This window comes from Saimiri boliviensis, chromosome 5, assembly GCF_048565385.1.
Source record: "Saimiri boliviensis isolate mSaiBol1 chromosome 5, mSaiBol1.pri, whole genome shotgun sequence".
Classification (NCBI taxonomy): Eukaryota; Metazoa; Chordata; class Mammalia; order Primates; family Cebidae; genus Saimiri; species Saimiri boliviensis.
In genome coordinates, this window is record NC_133453.1 from 7675317 (window position 1) to 7698321 (window position 23005).

Here is a 23005-nt window from a genome sequence, read left to right on the forward strand (position 1 = left end):
GACTGGGATGTATTATAATGCAGCAAATCGAATCTAGCAGCCAGCCTGGCATTTCTTCCAAATGTAGGTCAGCTTGCTTTGAGGCTAATACCAAGCATCATTATCCACCCTCCCTAGTCCCCAGCTGGTTCTGTTGCCTACAAAATGCACTGCGTGCTTCTGCTGCTGCAACGAGACAGGTGTGCCTGCAACAGCCCCAGATTAGAGAAGTGCAGGCTAAGAACTTGCCAGAAATCACAGTTTATGACGTGGGCCAGAACAACTATTACCGTTCAAAATATTGTCCCTGGAAGCAACTTGAAATCTTAGAACCGGGGAAATTTAACCTAAAAATAAGAAGCGATGAACACGAAACATTTTAAGCAATGTTGTATTTCAAAAAAGAAATAGATGCTCTATTTCAAAAAAAGAAATAGAAAACTTTGACTATATATCTAGTCAAAAATGGATTATACTGACTTCCCAAAACTCTAACAGCTAAGAAAAAAAATCACAACAACTGCATCCATTTTCACGCATTGATGTTGTTTTCCGAGATATTATTCAAAAGCAAGTCATAAGTCCTGTGGAAAGGAGAAGCTTCCAGGATGCTCAGAGAAAGGGAAGGCATTCTCTCTGGCAAGTGGGCCTCCCCTCTTCCTCAGAGAGCTTGGCGTGGAAACGCAGCCCAGAAGAATTCAAGTAAGAAGAGATTTATTGCACCATGGCTTACGTGCAAAAAAAAAAAAGAAAGATAATTTAATGAGGAGACTTGTTCCAGAATAAATAAGGAAAACTTTAATATCCTTCCTATATACCAAAAAGTAGCCACTCAGAGTCAAGGAAATATGTATCTTCTAGATCATCCAAAGTAGGGATTAGAACACTGCAACTTGGAGGCCAAGCCCCCAACCTGTTTTTGTACAGCCCATGAGCTAAAAATGGCTTTTACAAAGCAGGGTGGTATGGGTGGGTACAGCATTGGTGAATACTGCTTCTTTCGACACAGCTGACCAAAGAGCCTAGCTGGCCCTTACAGAGAAAATCTGCGATCCCTGCGCTACAGTGCATGCAGGCCAGTGCCCACGAATAAGGCCTTGTGTTTATATTATTCCCTGCTTTAAAGAGCTCTGCCTCGTATGTCACTGATCATTTGTTCCTCAGGACAACCGCGTTGACTACACGGGTCCTCCTGCTGGAAGGGCAGATTCCTCTGTACTTCAAGGGCAAAGGTAGATCCAGTGAGCAGCAATGCTTTCCCAGACAAACAGCAAGAACCCTTATGGGCATCCCAGGGGGGCATGAGTGAGCCAGCTGATAACTGGACATTAATACCTAAAAGCTGCTTTGCATAAATAATGCATATTCATGATCGGCCAGGCTGAGGTTTATTTATACACCAAGGTCCACCTTACCCGGACGGCAGCAGCTTCCAAAATGTTCTTTTTCTCTCAAGTCAGTCCGGGCCTCAGCCAAATAGACATGAGGGTTCTCCGGGGGGGGCTCCTAAATGGAACGATGCTTCCACCTGCTTTCCTAAAATAACGTTTATATTCTGTAGTCATTGTTTTTGAACTCTGTGAAGGAGAGACTGAACTCTGCAGTAAAGGACTTTCTGGGCCAGCACATGCACACCCCCTCAGCATAGCCAGCATTGGAGTGGCTTAGAAACCATCTCTCGTGCCCAGGGTCTCACCCGCCCCAACTCAGATGGTTCTTGAAGTCTCCTTGACAACCAGTGGCCATCTGGTGTCGTCCCTGAGAGAATTCTGCAATTGTCCCTGTGTGCATCTCCAGTACTATCTTGTGCCCTTGGCGTCCCGTCCCTGGCAAACATCCAGCTGGCTGGAGATTTGCAATGACAGCTGAGGTCCATCTCCTAAAACTGAGCACCTTCAGCTGAGCAGGAGAGGAGGAGGAAGGGAGAAAGGGGCAGCAGTTCAGAAACTCACCGAGAGTGGAAATAGTCCTAAGAGGGAACAGACATTTAGAATTCAGATAGCTTTGTACATAAATGAAGTCTAGAAGTATGTCAAAAGAATAATACACCGTGACCATGGGATAGGCTGGCTAAATATTAAGAACATTTATATCATTCATCATTTGTACAATGCATCACAATACTAGATCAAAAGGAAACATAGCATTTCAATAGTTGCTAGAAAGTCTTCTGGCAATGTATAACAACCTTTTCTGATTAGGGGAAAAAAAGAGAGAAAGGGAGAGGAGCTTAATAAACAAAAAAGAGGAGGAACCTTCTACGACATGATAAAAAGAAAAAAAAAAGGAGAAAGATAATTTAGTAAGGAGACTTGTTCCAGAATAAATAAGAAAAACTTTAATATCCTTCCTATATACCAAAAAGTAGTCACTGAAAAAACATAATAGTAAAAGTACCTTACTGTTTTTAAGTGTCTGGAAATAAATTAACAAGAAATCTTCCAGATCCATATGAAAAAGACCATAAAACTTTACTGGGAAATTATATGTGTCTGAATAGATGAAAATCATACCATTTCTTCCAGATAGTAAGATGCCAAATTCTCTTAAATGATTCTACAAAACTAACATCATCACAATAAAATTCACAAGAATTTTTGGGGAAAGGAGAAAGATAAAAAATTCCCAAGTTAAGCCTTAGGCTCCTCTGTACAATTAAATATACAAGAACAGCCAGGAAAGTTTTGAGTAAGAATAATGAGGAAAACTTGTACAACAGATGTTAAAATAATTTTTTTAAAAAAACTTCAGTAATCAAAGCCATTTGGTAGTAAAAACCAAAATACAAAGACAGATCCACAGAACAGAATGCAAAGCCTGCAAAAAAATTCACAAAGAAAAAGTAGATTCTAAAACAATGGCAGAATTTTCAAATGCATTGAAATAGGAGAAACTTGTCAGCTAGCTCTCTATCTGACGGACACCTCCTTTAAACTTTGCATAGGTGTCTTACTTTTTCCTTTATCACTCCTTCCCTGGCACACAGGCAATACCTAACCAGTACTGCCCCATGGCCCATGGTGACACTGACTTTTTGCTCTCTCTGATGCGCCAGTGTGTATGTTAAACTGTGTAACACATCCTGGTTCCCCTCTCATTCTGCAACATCGAAAAAGCAGGCACAAAGCCAACAACAGCCAACAGTAAGACATGACCAGCGGTTGGATCACACTGATTTGGGGAGTGATCATTCAGGTTAGCATATTGCTAACAGGGTAACCAACAAAGGCTGTGCCATATACCTGCACAAAGACGCATGGCATTCTTCTTCACCTTCAGGAAAATGTCCAAATTCTTTAATATGCCATAAAAGACCACACCCTAGCCCCTGCCTAACTTTCTACCCTCCCCGGCTGTTGATTCCTCCCCAGACTAACATTATCTCCCTCCCTTCTCCTTCTCCTACCAACACTCGCAGCTCTAGGTACATGATCCTCCAGGCAAACATCACCTCCATCTACCAACTGCTGCAGACCCTAGTCACCCCTGGCCAACACTCTCACAATTAATAACGCCCTCCTCTGCAAATAGCCTCTCCATGCTGCTTATATTATATATATTATGCTCACACGTTTCCATGTCATCTCTTCCCTCAACAGCAGGGACTTAACCTTTCTCTGCCTCCAACTCCTTATGTGTAAAATGGCAATAAGGCTGCACCTGAGGCAGGTTAGATGAGGTGGTCAGAGCTTCCCTTGACAGGAAACAAGAAACTTGTCAAATTGATGAAGAGAAAAAACCGCCTAACAGTGCACAGCTCGCATCCTGAGCTCGTGATTAGAACATACTACAGCAAAAAGGCAGGAGCAGAAGGGAAAAATCTCCACATTTGTACAAGCACAGAAACCCCTGCTTAGTGTCCCTGAGCTGACCTAAGCTCATTGTAATAGTAAAAAACACACCCCTGGGTAGAGATTTAAAATGCTCATGAGACACGATAGATGTACTAGCATGTATACCCACTGCACACGTGGGCCCAAGAAACCACTCATAATATGCTTAAGCAACATCCCTTCTACCCCTTCGTGAATAATCATGCAAATTTCCCATTAAGGGAGATCCCCTAGTATCAGACGCGCTGTCTTGCCTTTGAGCAGCCCGTTCTGACTGGCTGCCAGAGTGTGCTTCGGCTTTGCAATCAACTCTTCTGCTTGCTTTTACTTTTGACTCACTTTCAAATTATTTTCTGTCCTCAAGTCAAGAACCTGAACTAGCCCACCAGCTACACACCTACACAAAAATGAGTAATCATTAAATGAGGTGACCCCTGTAAGGCACTTGAACCTGTGCCCAGCATGGGAAAGCTTCAATAAATATTAGCTATTGTTACTATAACAATTATCTGCACTCTTCTTTTTATTCTTTTCACCCCAATTCAGTAACCTCCCTTAGACTGTTCACACAGCACTCAACCCTTTAGTTTGTATTGGGTCGTTATATTCTTCTTTCCACTTTTCTGCATGTTTATATTATTCCTAAGATTAAAAAACATTGTTAGAAATTATTCTACATCAAGATATGTTTGACAAGTCCTTTTTGGAACTGCATGGGGTAAACTGATCTTAAGGATACAATGCTTGTAATTGCCCTAGCTGCTGGTAGGTAGACCTGGAGTCATTTGCTGACTTTAAGTTCACTTCCTGACTCTGATAAGCCACACAGGGCCTGTGATCGATAATTTTAGTGTAGAATAATCACAGATGTTCACATCCATTTCCTTTCTCTGTTGAATACCATCTAGAGAGCACTCCAATACTCCCTCAGAATTCCCAAGAGTGCATTTGCATTGCAGTTAATAAGGTTGCCATTGTGTACGGTTAAGCTTTTAAATGAATATTTTGATGTGGTGCCAGGGAAGGGTCAAGCCTGGGCCATCTGCTTGCAGAGTAAGCCCTGAACAACTTTAACAATGATCAGAAATGGTGCTCCAAGGATTTAACCCAAGGATCACAACGCAGCGTCTCTTGCTGTTCTGGAGTTAGCAAGGAAAGGGCCTCTGGTTTAAGCTGGGGCTAATCGAGGAGGCTCCCCAAGGGAAGGGGTGTCACAAGTTGTCACACTTAAGCACCGAATGGGACAACAGTGGGATGTGATGCAGTGGCTCTGGCCTCATGAGGAAGAGACCCGAGTTAAGCCAGATAACACATGGCCAGGACCACAGACGCTGAGCTGTTGGAACTTCATCTCCTTCATCTGAAAGTGACAGATGAGGCTCCCATCCCGCTCAGCTCCCAATTCAATCATTTCATGATCCAAATGCAGGTAATGGATTACAAAAGTACCACAGCTTCGGACAGCTCACAGTGCATCGATTGAAGACAGCTCTAAATATTCTACCATGTACCTTGCTGAGATGTATTAAGTCAGCATAGCTCAAAGGCCATGGCTTTAGGAGCTGTTGGTCTTTTTGTCTAATGTCTGTAAATATAGTTGGTGATAAGTTCTTACAGGAATTTCCAGCATAGCTATGATATCTTATCACCATAAAGTAAGGCCTGCAGCCATCCCATGTCCCCCTCGCCTTTGCTTCATGTTTCGGGATTGGTGTGCTTTTTCTCCCTCTCATGTGGAAACACGATCACCCCTCACCTGCTGCTTCTCTCTGCAGCTCAGTTGTTGGCCTCCTCTGATGTTTGGATACCATTTGGACATCATGACATTGGCCGGCTGCCTGTGAGTCACACAGGCTTCTGGATCCCCAAGTCCTGGCCACCAACCCAGTGATGAGGGAGATAGTTTCACCTTCCCTCTGTAGGGCCACATGGAACTAGCACCCACATAATCTTCATGGCCCAGGCACCTGGCACACAGCAGATGTTAAACATTTACCTGATGATTCTCTTACTGATATGTTACTCGCCATTGATGCGTCTCAGTATACAATACACTAGAAAGCTAAGCTCATAACTAATAACTAAACAATGAACTAAACATGGATGAGAATCCATTTTTTTAATTCTTTGAATAAACCCACAAAGTGCCAGGTGCTGATCTTCATCCTCCAGAGTTCACCGTCCGCAAGGAGAGAAGATTGTCACTATGCAAGTTAAAGAATGTCACGTGGGCTCAAAGAGTCTCTACGTGAACTGGGGAGGCCATCAGGTACCACTTTGGCAAAAGGCGATCCTTGGATCTGTAAAGAGCAAGCAGGAACTGGGCAGGAGGAGAAGTTTGGGATGGAACAGGCAATCCAGATGGAGGACAAGTACGTGCAAAGCATCAGGCATAACGCGTCACCCTGTTTAAGGACGAACATATCGAAGTCCTGCCAGGCGACAGAGGGCAGGGGATGAAGACGGTAGGAAGCTGAGAAGCCTGAAACTTATCCAGAATGCTGTAGGGAAATACTGAAATCCTTCCAGAATTTTAAGCAGAACAATAACTGTATTCGTCCATTTTCATGCTGATAATAAAAACATACCCAAAAACTGGGCAATTCACAAAAGAAAGAGGTTTTAATGGACTCACAGTTCCACGTGACTGAGGAGGTCTCACAATCATGACAGAAGGCAAGGAGGAGCAAATCGCCTCTTACATGGATGGCAGCAGGCAAAGAGAATGAGAGCCAAGCAAAACCATCAGATCTCGTAAGACTCACTACCATGAGAACAGAATGGGGGAAACCTCCCCCATGATTCACTTATCCCCCACTAGGTCCCTCCCACAACACAAGGGAATTATGGGAGCTACAATTCAATATGAGGTTTGGGTGGGGACACAGCTAAACCGTCATAGTAATGTTTTAGAAACATCACTTTTGGTCACAGTGTAGAGAAGACTGGAGTGGACTAGAGAAGGACGTCTCTGGACAGTGGGAGACCAGATGGCCACACACTGCTCAGTCTGTTTGACATGTGAGGTTCCCCAGAGGTATGTGCTTTCACACAGCCCTGCTCAGAGGGAGGCCACAGGCCAAATAAGGCAGGTGACCCCCATCTGTAGACCTTGGGCATCTAGGAATATCAGGGCTCTATTTGACAATTGTCTTTCCTTATATTCTTTTCTTAATTATGAATATAATGTGTGATCATTGTAACCACTGAAATATATACTTGATTTTTATTATGTTCTTGTTTTTCTTGTTAGAAAACAATATTATACCATAAAATTAATTTGCAATTTCCTTTTTTTTTTTTTTTTTTTTTTTTTTTGAGCTAGAGTCTTGCTCTGTCTCCCAGGCTGGAGTGCAGTGATGCAATCTTGGTTCACTACAACCTCTGCCTCCTGAATTCTCCTGCCTCAGCCTCCTGAATAGCTGGGACTACAGGCATGCACCACCATGCCTGGCTAATTTTTGTATTTGTTTTTTAATAGACACAGGCTTTCACCATGTTGGCCAGGCTGGTCTCAAACTCCTGACCTCAGGTGATCCACCCACTTTGGCCTTCCAAAGTGCTGGAATTACAGGTGTGAGCCACCACACTTGGCCATGAAATTTGCTTTTTATATTTAACAAATATCAGCCTTTCAAGTTAATAAATATAGATCATACTTTGTCTCTTTAAGAGCTGCATAATATTCCATACTGTGGATATACCACACTTTCTTTTTTTTTTTTTTTTTTTTTTTGAGACAGAGTTTCGCTCTTGTTACCCAGGCTGGAGTGCAATGGCGCGATCTCGGCTCACCGCAACCTCCGCTTCCTGGGTTCAGGCAATTCTCCTGCCTCAGCCTCCTGAGTAGCTGGGATTATAGGCACGCGCCACCATGCCCAGCTAATTTTTTGTGTTTTTAGTAGAGACGGGGTTTCACCATGTTGACCAGGTTGGTCTCGATCTCTCGACCTTGTGATCCACCCGCCTCGGCCTCCCAAAGTGCTGGGATTACAGGCTTGAGCCACCGCGCCTGGCCCAGATATACCACACTTTCTTTGACCATTCCCTTGTGATAGACATCAAACAGTAATCCAATAAACATCTTCCTATATACATCGTGAGGATAGATTCCCAGATGTGAAAGAGTTTGACAAAGGTTTGCATCACTATTTTCAAATTACTTTCCTAAGAATGGGAGGCAATTCAGGTTCCCAGTAGCCATGTCCATTTTCCAGCATCATCCCAATATCAGAGACTCCCTTTAACTTTCGCTCATCTCCTGGGCTCAGAACAGCATTTCATTGTTTCAATCTGAACTTGCCTATCTACAAGATTGAGAGTCCTTCTTATATGATTATTGGCCATTTGACGTTTCTTTCTCTCAATTGTTTGTTCGTTTTCTCTGACAAGTTTTCTACAGGGTTGTCTTTTTCTTGTAAACTTGGAGGAGCTCTTTCTGTATTAGGAAATAAAAGCCTTTGTTCGTCATATGCAAAATTGCAAATATTTCCCCTGATTTATGATTTATTTTATTTGACTTCATTAGAGGTATATCTTACCTTAAAAATTGTTTTATATAATCAAATATGTTTATCTTCTCATTCAGCGCTATCCTCCCACCCCAAGATTTAACAAATTCTCTCTTAAATGTGCATATTTGTTGGTTAATTGTCTTTCTGACTGCGATGGGATTCATGTACTTAAAATGCTGATATACTTTAAAGGAACAATATAAAACTAAGGCTCTCCAACTACCACCGGGGCTCTTTGAAACCCTCCTAAGAAACATGGAGAGGAAATGAAAAACTTCATTTTCTAAATACATAAGGAGAATTACCAAAGCCAATAAACATATTTTAAAGTCATCATATTATTCCCTCCAACCTCATTAGGCGTGAGCCCTAAAGGAGAGTCACTCTCCAATCTCTGCTCTTCGTATTTTAATTTAAACTGAAAATTTTAAACTAACTAAAGTCTGAGTCCTGTAAATCCCAGAATCCATAACACTGAGCCCCATAACATATAAGGCACCTTGGAGATGAGTTGAACTATGTTTCTGTCACCAATGGGTGATATTGTCACCAACATCATGGAACTCCAAAGAGCTTGCCAAATGGATGTCAAATATGCAGTCTGCATTTGATGGAGATTGTCACAGATGCTTGTCTTCAGGGTCAAAAACTCAATGCACAGCTTACAGGCACACCCTGTATTTTTAATATGATCCCTTTAAAAAGGTCCCACCCTAGGCGGGGTGCAGTGTTCAGACCTGTAATCACAGCACTTTGGGAGGCCGAGGTGAGCAGATCACAAGGTCAAGAGATCAAAACCATCCTGGACAACATGGTGAAACCGCATCTCTACTAAAAATACAAAAATTCGCTGGGTGTGGTGGCATGTGCCTGTAGTCCCAGCTACTCAGGAGGCTGAGGCAGGAGAATCGCTTGAACCCAAGAGGCGGAGGTTGCAGTGAGCCGAGATTGTGCCACTGCACTCTAGCCTCGCCAAAAGAGCGAGACTCTGTTGCAAAAAAAAAGAAAAGAAGTCCCACCCCCTCTAGTCTACCAATCCCCAAAAGACCTCTAAAGTGTGTTCCTCAAGGATAAGACCATTGCTGCTATGCTCACAGCACCTCCAGCCTGTCATGGGGCCTGGCCCAGGGTGGACATCAGTGAACACGTGACTGAGCACATACCCAAACATGGCGACCAGCAGGTTAACCAGCAGGATGTTGGTGGATAGCATGTAGATGCACACCAGGGGGATTGTGATCCACTCAGGGAACCGGGGCAGGTTGTGCTCATCCAGCTCCACGCACAGCGGCTTGGACTCGTTCCCAGTGAAGGTGCAGTGGGCAAAGTCATACGTGGTACCTGAGAATGTAGAAAGAAACCAAGAGGCAAAGTGAGGACCCTGTAGAGGTGTGAGAGCAATGGCATCCCCAGGGCCACAAGCAGCCTGGTCTCGAACTCCTGATCTCAAGGTGATCCGCCTGCCTCAACCTCCCAAAGTGCTGGGATTAAAGGCATGAGCTGCCATGCCTGGCCTACTTTTAAAATCTTTACACTGAAGAGATAGGAGGCGATGAGGCTGGGTTGTTTTTTTTTTTATGCATTTTAGGTTTGGGGGTACATGTGAAAGACATACAAGATTGTTGAATAGGTACACACATGGCAGTGTGATTTGCTGCCTTCCTCCCCATCACCTATATCTGGCATTTCCCCCCATGCTATCTCTCCCCAACTCCCCACCCCCTGCTGTCCCTCCCCTCTTTCCCCCCGACAGACTGGACATGAGGCTGTTTTAAGCAGAGGAATGACACATTAGATTTCCTTTACCAAAGAATCGTGCTGGCTGCAGCACAGATCAGAAGGGGCCCGAGGGGAGGGAAGGTAAGGAGGTCATGCCTAAGATTCAGGCAGGCGAGCGATGAGGATGGCTTCGGGGGGTGGCAGTGGTGATGGAAAAAGAGCAGATTTCAAAAAAAAAAGAAATGTTAGGAGATAAAAATAAACAAAACTAGTGGATGAATTGAACAGGAGGGAATGAAATCCAAGGTGTTAACGGTGCTAAAGATGACATTGAGGCTTCTGACAGCTGTGTTCACACAACTGAGTGGATGATGGCAGCAGACCCTCACAAGGGGACACTGGGGGGAGTCTGGGTCTGGAAGGGGCATCAAGACTCTTTTATTAGGATGTGCCAAGGTGTGTCTGAGAAGTCTCAGAGGACAGGGCAGTGGGTACAAACATCTGGCCTCAGAGACCTTCTCTGTGCCAGAGATCCTCATCTGAGCACGTGTGGGGTCACGCCAGCCAGTGAGAGACCCTGTAGAGAAGACGGTGTGTTCTCAGTTTTGCCCATGAAACAGAGACAGCAAGGTGGAGTCTCTTCCTGGGGGCACACAGCACCTGAGTGGCTACCCTGGCTCTGAACCCCGCATGCCACTTCCTCTTTAGATCCCCGTGAGACTAAAACTGTGGATGTGGAGGGCTGTCATGAGGATGAAATGCATCTGTTTCTGTAAAGTGACAGGCATGGTGTGCAGACTGGGTGTGATAATACCAAGGTGCCTTTCCACTGCTGCAGGGGAAAATAGCTGTTTCTAAGGTCTTGGAAAGCGCTTCAGCAGATGGGGCCAGAGAGACTTATGAGGCCAGGAAGATAACAGAGAAAACAACAGGAACAGAGAAATGTGACCAAGAGAAGCAGGCTCTGGCTCAAGGAAACCATCAGGATGGTTTTATCACGGCAGGATAGGAAATGACAAGCCATGACTATTGTCAGCATCTGAAGATGCTTCAGCTGGTCCACCCAAAACACACCCAATTTACATAGCCCCTCACTTTCCTTATGCAAATTGGGTGTGAGCAAATTAAAGCCATCTGTGCCACCATCAGCCTCCCTCCAAAAACCAGTTGGCAGTGGGCTAACTAATGCTGGAAGTCTAAATTCCAGGTTCCAATGTGGATTTTCCAATGTTGCTCTTTTTGAAAGAAATGGGAAACCAGTCACTCTGTTATATCAGTGAGTACAACTCAAAATTCTCATTTCTAAACTAGTAAATCTTGTTGCCCTCAATTGCCACATTGCTACTGAAAATATCAGAATCACTCGTTTTAAAAAGATTTAAAAATTGAAATCTTAGTCACCATCTGCAAGGCTGATGTAAAATCTTGCCTAAGGGCAAAGAAGAGGTGTCCAGGAGTTCGTTTTTACTCTGTGGCATTGGGCTGTTTCACATGCATGCTTCTGAAGTGTGGTCTCCGGGGCAGCCCTGGACGTTGGTCCAGGGAGCAACTGCCTCCTCCCAACTGTTTCCACCTGAGCCAAGTCAGGCTTACCGTCCACATCACTCGGCACCTGGCCGAACATGGCTAGGTAGGGCTCGTAGATGACCGAGCGGAATATCCACCTCCAGCGCTGCTCATTCTGCCTGAGGATCCCTTGCCTGGCCACACCAAAGGCCACCATCCACACCGCAAAGAGGAACAGGAAGAAGAACACATCGATCAGCTGTTAGGGGAAGACAGGAGAGCAGAGTCAGGACTGCAGCCACAGTCAGGAGTCCCCCGGCCTGGCCATCCTCAGTGGACCATGGAGAAGGGCGGCAGTTCCAGGGCTCAGAGCATCTAAGTCACCCAGAGTTCACGGACTAATTGACAAAAGTGGTCATCATCCTCTTTGGATCTTAAGACATCTGTCCTCCAGACTTAAAACCAGTTTGGTGCGTTTTTGCCTGCTGTTCTCCAAACCAGCCCAGCAACAGCAGCTTTCTGAGTGGGAGGCCAGCTCTAGAGCAAAGGAGGAATCTAAGTTTTGGAGGACCTCTCGGTCTCTATATCTCATGATTTTAATGCCCTTGTAACCCCTAAATTATTTTTGTTGTTTGTTTGTTGGGTAAATAAAAGCTATCCTTACTAGACAAGAAAAGACAGTTTAATTTTTTTTTTTAATTTTGTGCACACATAGCATGACTTCATGGTGACTGGATGTCCCAGAAATGCTTTGAATTAAAACCACAAACTCAATCTCAGTGTTGGAAAAGAGCTTCCAGATGAGCTCATCCAAACGCCCATCTGATTTAAAGGCAGAAACAGTGGTGGTTTGAGTCATCTGGAAAACAAGTTCAGGAAAGCAACACCATCGGTATGTAATTCTTTCTATTACATGTATATAACAAGCCTGCTATAGCCTTTCCCTATGTCTATATTACATGGTTGCATAATTCGGGTTCCAATCATCCCTATGCATCTAGCTCACTGCTTTTCTCAAGACAAGCATAGTCCTCCTTGGACTCAACTGTCCCCACGTATAAAATTGGTATGAAAATCCATTCCCTGCCTACACTCTTAGCAAACTGTCAAGACTCAAATGAAAGTATGCTGTGAAGTGTAAAATCCAAATAAGTGTGAGGTTATTTGTTAGCAATGCACCGAATGACAATGTTTGCTCCTCACAACCATCTTTCATTAAATTTTAACCTGGGAGAGGCCCCTGATGAAATACATCAAAGAAAGTAAATGTTACCGATTGTGAAATGCAACAGTCATTCTAAGGACAAAATCCTCCTATCAACAACTGAAGGAACTCTGGGCCCAGCAAGAAAAATGATGACTACAAATATTCTTGACTCTTACCATCCTCTGCAGCATTATAATCTTGGGTCCTAAATTTCTGCTTACAGTAAAAATGTGGATCAATCTTAGAGTGAAAATAATATAGTCCAGACAGAAAATGACTCGTCCAGAATACAAAGAGCTTTTATTAGAAGAGTGGAGCCTAGGGAAAAAGAGGGAACAGAATTCATGAGATATTAACAAAACATTCCAAAGTTTGGTTTTTAAATATAACCAAATTTCAAGAAACAGGCAAGAGCTGGAAGGTTGAGTGAGTGAAAATAGGCCAGAAATGCCACCCAGCAAAGGCCAAGATCTTCTGCTTTCATGGACTCAAGGACAGTCAAGGACATGAAAAGACATGAAAAGCAAAGACAGCTCACCAAACTGAGCTCTCAGAAGTTCCCATCTCTTTAGCCTGCCATCTTCATACACTGCTGCAGGAACCTAATTGCATTATTGCTAACTTCCCTGGCTCACAAGGCTTCTATAACGATGCCAATCCCCAGCCCACCCCCATGACCACTTGGGACTTCACCCTGCCAGCTTTCCCCTAATGAAACTTACCTCATTTGCACCAGATCATTTGACTAGCTAACCACCTGCTAATGTGCTCATTGAAAGCCATATGTGCTTTCTAACTGGAATGGTCTAGAATTGTGTCCAACCAACTGTGGCTCAAATGTTGGAACCTTAAACCCAACCAGAAAGGGGGGTTCTCTGAAGAGGAAATTGACATTTTTACCCCATTCAAATTGGAGCATGAACACTCATTGTAAATCATCTCATTCTGCATAAGTGTAAATATGAATGGTTAAGCTTCTTTACAAAGTGATGCCACCTGAAAGTACTACTCATATATAATCGCTAGCTTTATCTTTAATAAAACATTAAAACAGGGTCTCACTATGTTGCTCAGGCTGGTCTCGAACTCCTAGGCTCAAGCGATCCTCCCACCTCAGCCTCCTAAAGTGTTGAGATTACAGGTATAAGCCACCATGCCCAGTTGCTAGCTTTATCTTAAAAGCTATCTGGGGAACACAGGCCAGTTGGGATGCAGGCTAAGCAATGCAAGCCATGGTTTGGGGCATACCCTAATCTCTATGATGAGCAATACACATTGGTTTTTTGGTGGTAATTTGGGATTGGCTTTCCTAATCCCACACTCTGGCTGTGACATTGAGGAAATATTCTTGTAACTGGAAAGGCAGACTCCACAGCCAGCATTCAAATCAAAGTTAAATGCATATTAGAAAATCATATGGCCCAACATGAAACAATACTGTATGATATTTAACATTCTCAGCATCCTCTCCTCTCTTCAATCTTTCCTTTTTTAAAATAGTTTCAACTACCATTCAAGCCAGCAATCCCATTATTGAGTACATACCTAAAGAAAATAAGTTGTTCTACCAAAAAGACACATGCATTCATATGTACATTGCAACACTATTCACAATAGCAAAGACACGAAACCAACCTAGATGCCCATCAATGGTAGACTGGATAAAGAAACTGTGATACATACGCTCTGTGGAATACTACACAGCCCTAAAAAAGAACATGGATGCAGAACATAATGCAGCCATTATGCTAAGTGAATTAATGCAGGAACAGGAAACCAAATACCACATACAAGTGGAAGGTAAACACTGAGTACATATGGACATAAAGATGGGAATAATAAACACTGGGAACTCCAAAAGGGGGAAAAGAGAAAGACATGGCTACCTACTGGGTAGGCTCACTGCCTATTGGGTACTATGCTCGCTACCGGGTTGGTTCAACATATGCAAATCAAAATTGTGATTCACTACATAAACAGAATTAAAAACAAAATCTATATGATCACCTCAATAGATGCAGAAAAAGCTTTCAATAAAAGCCAACATCCTTTCACGATTTAAAAAAAAACAAGTGATGCCACCTGAAAGTACTACTCATATATAATCGCTAGCTTTATCTTTAATAAAACATTAAAACAGGGTCTCACTATGTTGCTCAGGCTGGTCTCGAACTCCTGGGCTCAAGCGATCCTCCCACCTCAGCCTCCCAAAGTGTTGAGATTACAGGTATAAGCCACCATGCCCACCTCAACAAACTAAGCGTTGAAGGAACAGATTTCAAAATAATAAAAACCATCTATGACAAATTCACAGCCAATGTCATATTGAATGGGCAAAAGCTGGAAGCATTCCCCTTAATAAATGGAACAAGACAAGGATGTCCACTCTCACCACCCCTATTCAACATAGTACTGGAAGTCCTAGCCAGAGGAATCAGACGAGAGAAAGAAATAGAAGGTGTCCAAATAGGAAAAGAAGTCAAATTACCTCTCTTCATCAATAATATGATTCTATACCTAGAAAATTTTGAAGACTCTGTCCAAAGACTCCTGGAACTGATAAACAACTTCAGTAAAGTCTCAGGATACAAAATCAATATACACTAATCAGTAGCATTTCTCAATTTCTATTTATATCTCCCCATGACCAGGTGCAGTGGCTCATGCCTGTAATCCCAGCATTTTGGGAGGCTGAGGTAGGTGGATTGCTTGAGCCCAGGCATTTGAAATCAACCTGGGCAACATGATGAAACCTCATCTCTACTTAAAAATTTTTAAAAAAAAATTATCCCCAAAGTCCATAAGAACAAAGAGAAAAATCATGCATGACCCCTTTAAATTACATATCACTGGGAGGGGAAAGAGAGGAGACTCAACTTCATGCCAACCAAGCTGTAGCTCTAAAAAGCAGACACAATGGCCTTCTATAATAATCCCTAGTGAGGAAGCAAAACAAAATAGGGTTCCCTTGGGTTTGAAATGTCTGCAGAGCTTTTCTCCACTTTTATACTCAAAACACCAAAAATTAAGAAAAGCGATGAGACTACTTACCGAAATACAATTCCTGCTATGAAGTAAAAAAGCCCCAGTGTGTCCATGACATTCCACAGGTCAGTAAAATAATTCACCCCATTGATGTACCACTGCGTACAGAAAGGGACAGAGAGGGACATCAGTGCTCGGAAACTTCAACCACTTCCAGGTTTTTCAATGTCCACTCATTTTCTTCCAGGTCCTTTTTGAGCCAATGACGTGTTTGTTTATTCTTTCATATGCCAAGTGAGCCCTACCACGTGCTCCATGCTAATCCAGGAGGATTGGAAAGTAGGTTGCCTACTGGCTGTTCTGTTCTTCATGTCTTACTGGCAAAGTCAAGAAAAATGACTGATGTATCCTCACTGCTTTCCAAAGCAGAACCCCACAGGTGAGTACAACCTCTGTAGGCAAATGTAGACTGTCCGGCCACCATGTACAATGGTACAGGCTGTGCGCTACACAATCCTAGAGGGTATTACTCATATTGTTGTCATCATAGATTTATATAATTACGGTAACACTTTTCTGGCACATGGCAGTAAAACATCTTGATTAAAAAAATCTTTTTTTTTTTTTTGAAGTGCACATAGGTACTGTATATAACATCTATGAGAACAGATGTGGTCACAGAAATGACTGACAGGAACAGCGTGCCTCAGGGACCCATTTGTATATGTACCAGTCATGATTTTTCGGAAGAAAGTATGTCAGGAAAACACTGAAACAGACAGAGTATCCTTTCTCTTTTCTCATTTTCCTGAAGAGGGAAAGAAGACCATGTCTAGATGGCTCCTATTTCAATCCATAAACTAGATTTGGGTCATTCCAGGGTGGCCAGCTAATCCTTTCATTTGTCCATCCATCCAAAATATATTTACTGAGGGCACATGGAATTCCAAACACCTGTGCCAGGCTCCCAGAGCACAGAAACATTGGATTAGGTGCAATGCTGATTCTCAAGGAATCTACTGTCTCATGGGAAAGACAGATGTCAAACACATTTAGAAGAAATGTCATGAAGACTGGCATGAGGATAAGACCAAGGCCCCAAGTGAATTCAAGTAAGGAAACCACCACCTGTGCAAGGCAGAAGAAACACCACCAAAGAAATGCCACTAAAGCAACATGGTACTTCTTAACTTTACTAAATGAACTCACCAACAGGAGCCCATCTGATATTCAGATATCAGATTTCCTACTTTGCTGTTGAAACCACGGCCTAGGGAGGCCAAGGAACTTGCTCAGCAAGTGGCAGACCTCACGGTTCTGAGCCTGAGTCAGTTGCTTCTCCCCACATCACTCTGCTTCAGAGCCCACAGAAATGCTACAATCTCAGATGTGGAAGGGATTCAAGACACATCATTAATTTCTCAAGAAGCATTTCCTTTCCTTCATTTGTAAATTCGAATAGCAAGTTGAGTAGGCCAAGAGGGTGAGGGCACTATGAAATCAAGTACCCAGGAAATGTGAAAATCCTCCAGGTGGGAGCAGTGCCATGGGGTGTGTCAACAGCCCACTCACTGTGTAAAGACTAAACTCTTTTTTAAAAATCAGTGTATAAGATATCTATTGCAGCACTTCTGTTGCAGGGAAAAGCATAATCTAGAAAAAAGATGTAGTCTATCATTAAAGGAATATTAAATATATTACAATCATGTTTTTGAAAAGGAACAGAGTGATGTCAGTTTCTTGGAGAGATTTCCACAAAGTAAAAGAAAAAGCAAAATGCAGAAATGTATGGGAAACAGAATCTTGTTTTTGTAAAACAAAGAATGAAGGAAAAAGCTCCCAAACATACATATGCCTACCCTATTTCATTAAATCTCAGGTTGTAAGAAATTGCAGTTTCAGAGATGTTAAAATGTGAAAAAAAAAAATGACGTCTCAGATCTGATGTAACACAGTGTGTGCATAGTACATGGGCAAAATAAAAGCAGAAAGAGACACAGAAGTTTATTAACACCCCTTGAGAGGCCTTGTCTTTACAGTAAAGAATGAGAAAGTCTGTAGAGAGACTAACAAAAAAGGAAAAAAGGCTGAACTTAAAAAGCACACACACACATACACACACACACACACACACACACACACACACACAATATAATATTCCATTTCTGTGAAATACGTGTCTTTACAAGAAACTAGGCTAAAAAAGTGATCTATGTCTAAGATTAACTTGTAGGAAAGCCCATGAGAAATTCTGGGGAAAAAAAAGCAAATTGTAGGGTGATGAACACAGTATGATTCTATTTGGATTAAAACAAAACACCTGCATACGTTCATAACTTTCTGAGCATGAAGAAGGTTGTGGAAGATTTTAATCTAGATTGGGCATGATAATTCTTTATATAGTCCCACTTGTGACAATCTTTTTTACTTTGTGATTTTAAAAAATGAATAAAGTAAAAATGGACAAAAATTGAGGTGAAACAGAGACATCTTGCCATATAGCTAAAATGCATTGGATATTTTTATTTGTATTACAATGGTCTCTGCCAATAACCATTCTTATCACCTCAGGACAGTAACAAGAGATCTGCTAATTCCTCGGTGATCAATGACAAAATTCAACTAAGGAGTTCACCTGGTTTATATCCCTTAATGTATTGTCAACATTCTTGTCACCGTAATTACTAAGTTCAAACATTCTGCCTAGGCTCAGAAACCAAGGCAGGCTCCCTGGGGAAGGCCACAGGAACTGTCCGCTTGGCTGGTGCTAGCAGCCCCAACTACCACTCGCCAACAACCATTTATTCTTCTGGTGCCTGGTAAGATGTGGGGGATTGGGAAAGGCCCCCCTGCTGCTAGCTCCGCACTTAATGCCCTGGTCTGGGAGGCAGGTAGGCACTGGGAGACTGGCACTTCCCTCAGCCCAACCTCAGCCCAGACCTTCAGAAGCCTAGCCTACGCGAAGAGAGACATCTGAGATAGGTCAGTTCTGAGCCTCCAAGGTGCCATCACAAGAAGAACACATGTTTTTAAGGGGAAAGAAGCCTCTTCTCTGAGCGGAATGCCAGCGATAGGCTGCATTCACAAAATCCCAGGACCGTGTTTGAACATATCTGTCAGGATGTGGGGATTTGACATGCCTGAAGACTGAGAGGTGCCCTCCGTGAAGGCATGATGGGACTTGTCCCATTTTCAATAAACATCCCCAATGTCTATTTAACAGACCCAAGCATGATTTAGCAACTGTGTGTGCACTTATTGACTGCCTCGTTTCAAAATTCCGCAGCAGCATTTCGACATCTGCATTCAGGCAAAGGGACGACACCGGCACACATGAAAGAGCGCGGCTTTTTGACACCCAGACACAATCTAAACCAGGTAACACCCTGCTTGGGTTTTTTTTCCTAGCGAGTGTGAACTAGGTTAATTAAGACAGCACCAGGCCAGCAGAACGGTTTCTTAGAGGAAAACAATCCCATTTAGGATGTCAAATGCATGAGTGTGAAGACCAGAAGAGAAACAGCGACCCCGAGTGTCAGATTCTCTTAACGATGAGAATCTCCATGGTTATGTTCTACAGACCTGTTCATGTCGCAGAATCCGCACTGTAAGGCTGGTAAAGCCCTCGAATACCAAGCCACCCTGGAACACAGGGTGACCCTGAGCACAGGGTGCTTCCCATACTGTTGCTTTCATACCCAGAATTGCTGAATTAAAAGTGGCCCATTCTTTTTTTTTTAATTGCATTTTAGGTTTTGGGGTACATGTGAAGAACATGCAAGATTGTTGCATAGGTACACACATGGCAGTGTGATTTGCTGCCTTCCTTCCCCTCAGCTGTATCTGTCATTTCTCCCCATGCTATCTCTCCCCACCTCCCCACCCCCTCATCCCTCCCCCATTTCCCCCTAATGGACCCCAGTGTGTAGTGCTCCCCTCAAAAAATAATAATAATTATTATTATTATTATTATTTTGGTAAAATATATCACTACAATTTTTTAAAAAAGTGGCCCATTCAAAGATAGTTGTTAAAAAGAGCAAAAGGAGATACTGAGTAAGCATCCCCCCATATCCAGTGCCACCCATGATAAAGGCAGACAGATGAGGTGGGGGCTCAGCCAGACCCAATGATCATCCCTTCCTCCCACAGGCCCCAGGAATTACAGCCCAGAGTCCTTCCCAGTGCTCCTGTGCCCCTCCCCCCATCTACTCCCACTCCCTGTCCCTGCCCTGTGCCCTCCCTGAGCAAAAACACCTCATGCTAACCCTGCCCAGGACCTTTCTCCAAGGAAAATGTACCTCTCCTGAGTCCCCTCCTGCATGACCCGAACAGATGACTTAGGAGCTAAATGCACATAGGAAATTGGTACAGAGATGTCTGTGATTTACAGACTTCAGATTTTACTGTTGCAAGTCCTCTGGGCCAACCTCCCACTAAATGTTAGACTCGCCCACTTAGTGCTGCTTGCTGATGCTCATCTCCTCTCCTTGAAAGCTCCCGGAAATCATCACAAACTGGTAGAATTCTCCATAGGGGAAGAGATCTTTGTCTGTTTGGTCCATTGCTGTCTAGAACAGTGTGTGGCACAAAGTAGGGGTGAAATATCTCTTCAGAGGAAGAATGCAGGAATGAAATATTTGGATGAAGCCAAGACAAATCTCCCTGCAGCTTCCATCCAGGCCAAGGTCTGCCTTCCAAAGCAACCCAGGACAAGTCCTCTCTCTCGGCTTCCTGGTTTCTTTTCTTTTCTTTTTTTTTTTTTTTTTTTTTTTTTTTTTTTTTTTTTAAGAAGGAGTCTCGCTCTGTCACCCAGGCTGGAGTGCAGTGGTGCGATCTCAGCTCACTGCAACCTCTGCCTCCAGAGTTCAAATGATTCTACTGCCTCAGCCTCCAGAGTAGCTGGGATTACAGGCGCACACCACCATGCCTGGCTAATTTTTGTATTTTGAGTAGAGACGAGGTTTCGCCATGTTGACCAGGCTGGTCTCGAACTCCTGACCTTATGTGATCCACTTGCTTCGGCCTCCCAAAGTGCTGGGATAGCAGGCGTGAGCCACTGTACCAGGCCCCTGGTTTCTTTCGATGCCTGAAGGAGTCACTGTCTGGCACAGCAGCGGCTTCTGTGCCTTCATGCAGCATGGGGGGCAGGGGCAGGGACAGGTAGAGAAATGTTTGGGAGCGTGAGGGGTAAAAAGTAGCAGAAAAAAAGACTTTGGACTTTTCACCAATCATTCTGAGAAGAGGCCAAAAAAGAGCCCTCTGCCCCAGAGAACACCCTTGAGCACCTGCATGTGGGGTGGTGGGCAGGCTTCCTCTCCAGCTCCCCAGCACTGGTCTCCTGAGTGTTACCATGGCCATCCCAGGGCACACAGCTCTTGGGTTGAATTATGAAGACCTTGCTTTATCAACGCATTTACTAAAAACACACAGGCTTGTCAGAAGCATGTCAGTGCCAGCTCCTGTGCTAGCCCCTGGGGACCAAATGAATAAGAAATAAACATCTAAATCAAATCATTCCCATGCCACATAATTCTGAGCAAGAACAGAGTATGTGTTAGGAGGTGGAAAAGCTCAAAGGAACCTCTCAGTGGAGCTGATGCAAGAAGAGAGGCACTAGGGCACCATGCCAGGCCTCCATCCTCTTATTCTCTAAATAACCTATTGCAGGTCATAAAAATTCAGTAATTTACTACTGTACCAGCCATGTGCAATTCCGGCTGGTCTTTTTCTCCCTCCCCACCTCCACATTTCTCTCCTCTGTCTCTCTCCGTCTCTGTCTCTCTCTGTTTCTCTCTCTCTCTCTCTCTCTCTCTCTCTCTCTCTCTCTCTCTCTCTCTCACTTATTTGTGCTCATGACTCATTTCCCCACCAGGCTATGAATCCATTGTCACTCCATTCTATTCGTTGGCTACCTTTGAGATGTCAGGCTGGTCACCTGAGTCATGCAGTGTGCTGCTCCATTTCCTACAGACCCCGTGCCTCTTCTGGCAAACTCTGCTGCCCCCATAGAGCTCAGGTTCCTGCCTGTGAGTCACCACCAAGGGCTGGAGGCCTATGTGACCTCCCGGGTGGTCCAGCTGCCTCTCCAGTGGGCTGTGCCAGAAAAGGCCTGCCAACCAGCGGGCCGCCCTCCAAGGCTACCAATTTCCACAGACCAGTCAAAACCTGTTGGCACTTACTCCACTCTTGGGGCAGGCACTGTCCCAGTCTTTCCCAGTCTGTGACAAGACATCGGCCAGCCTCTCAGAGGGGATAAGAGGTGGAGTGCTGGGGCTCTTCCCTGTCCAGCACCACGAAGCTCCCGATCTTACTCTTTCAGCCCTCCCTCTTGCAAAAGCTAAACTGAGGATGCTGTCTTTTTCTCCGTGAAGTGCCTTTGAAAAGGGTCTCAGTCGTGGTCTCAAGTGAGAGTGGAGGAAACCATGCCAGTTCAGGAAAAGGGAAAACGAGAGACCTCATCCAGGGTGAGCACCCGGACCGTGGCGCCAAGGCTCCTAGCTGGTTGAGGGTTGCTCCCCTCACTTTCTCACTCTGGTCTGGGCCTACGCTTTTTTTAAATGCTGAATCTCCTTCAGTCTTTCTCTGCTTCCCTCAAATAGAATATTTCCATCCCCTCACTGCTGCTGACACATACATAGCAAGCCAAAACACAGAGGTAGGAAGTAGAAGATGGCAGCTAAAAGAAAGAGATTCGTTGTAGGTTAAATTGTGTCCCTGAAAATTCAAACGTGGAAATCCTAACCCCCAGTACCTTGCATATGACACTGTTCAGAAACAGGGTCATTGCATATATAACGAATTAAGTAAAGAGGAAGTCATGCTGAAGTAGACTGGCCCTTGATCCAGTACAACCAATGTCCCCAGGAAGAGAGGAAATTTGGACACAATCACTCATGCGGGAGTCACACATGAGGACAGGGACCAGTGATGCATTGACAAGCCAAGGAACAGTGAAGCATGCCAGCCGGCTGCCAGAAGCCAGAGGAGAGGCCAGGACAGTCTCCTGCACAGCCTTCAGAGGAAGCCAGCTCTGCCGACAGCTTGATCTCAGACGTCTGGCCTCTAGAATCATAAGGCAATGAATTTCTGTTATTTAAGCCTCGTGGTCTATGATGCTTCATCATGGCAGCCCTGCAGACTAATCCTGAGGGCATGGCCTGGGCGGGGCAGTGACTTACCAGGGCAGTGTGTGGACTCTCATGGGGCTGATCCGAAGTCAGGGAAATCCCTTGCACATAGCCAGGCCCTGTCCTTGGGGA

The 23005-nt window shown here is 44.0% G+C and overlaps 1 protein-coding gene across 1 annotated transcript in view; it reads right to left on the reverse strand.

Moving 5' to 3' along the window:
- TRPM8 (transient receptor potential cation channel subfamily M member 8) overlaps positions 1–23005 on the reverse strand; it is a 101255-nt gene that overhangs the window by 20038 nt on the left and 58212 nt on the right. The window contains exons 18-21 of the mRNA XM_010347219.3: positions 15810–15901; positions 12935–13076; positions 11639–11810; positions 9490–9667 (exon numbers count right to left, since the gene is read on the reverse strand). Coding sequence (XP_010345521.2) covers positions 9490–9667; positions 11639–11810; positions 12935–13076; positions 15810–15901 — 584 coding nt within the window. The remainder of the gene's footprint in view (positions 1–9489; positions 9668–11638; positions 11811–12934; positions 13077–15809; positions 15902–23005) is intronic.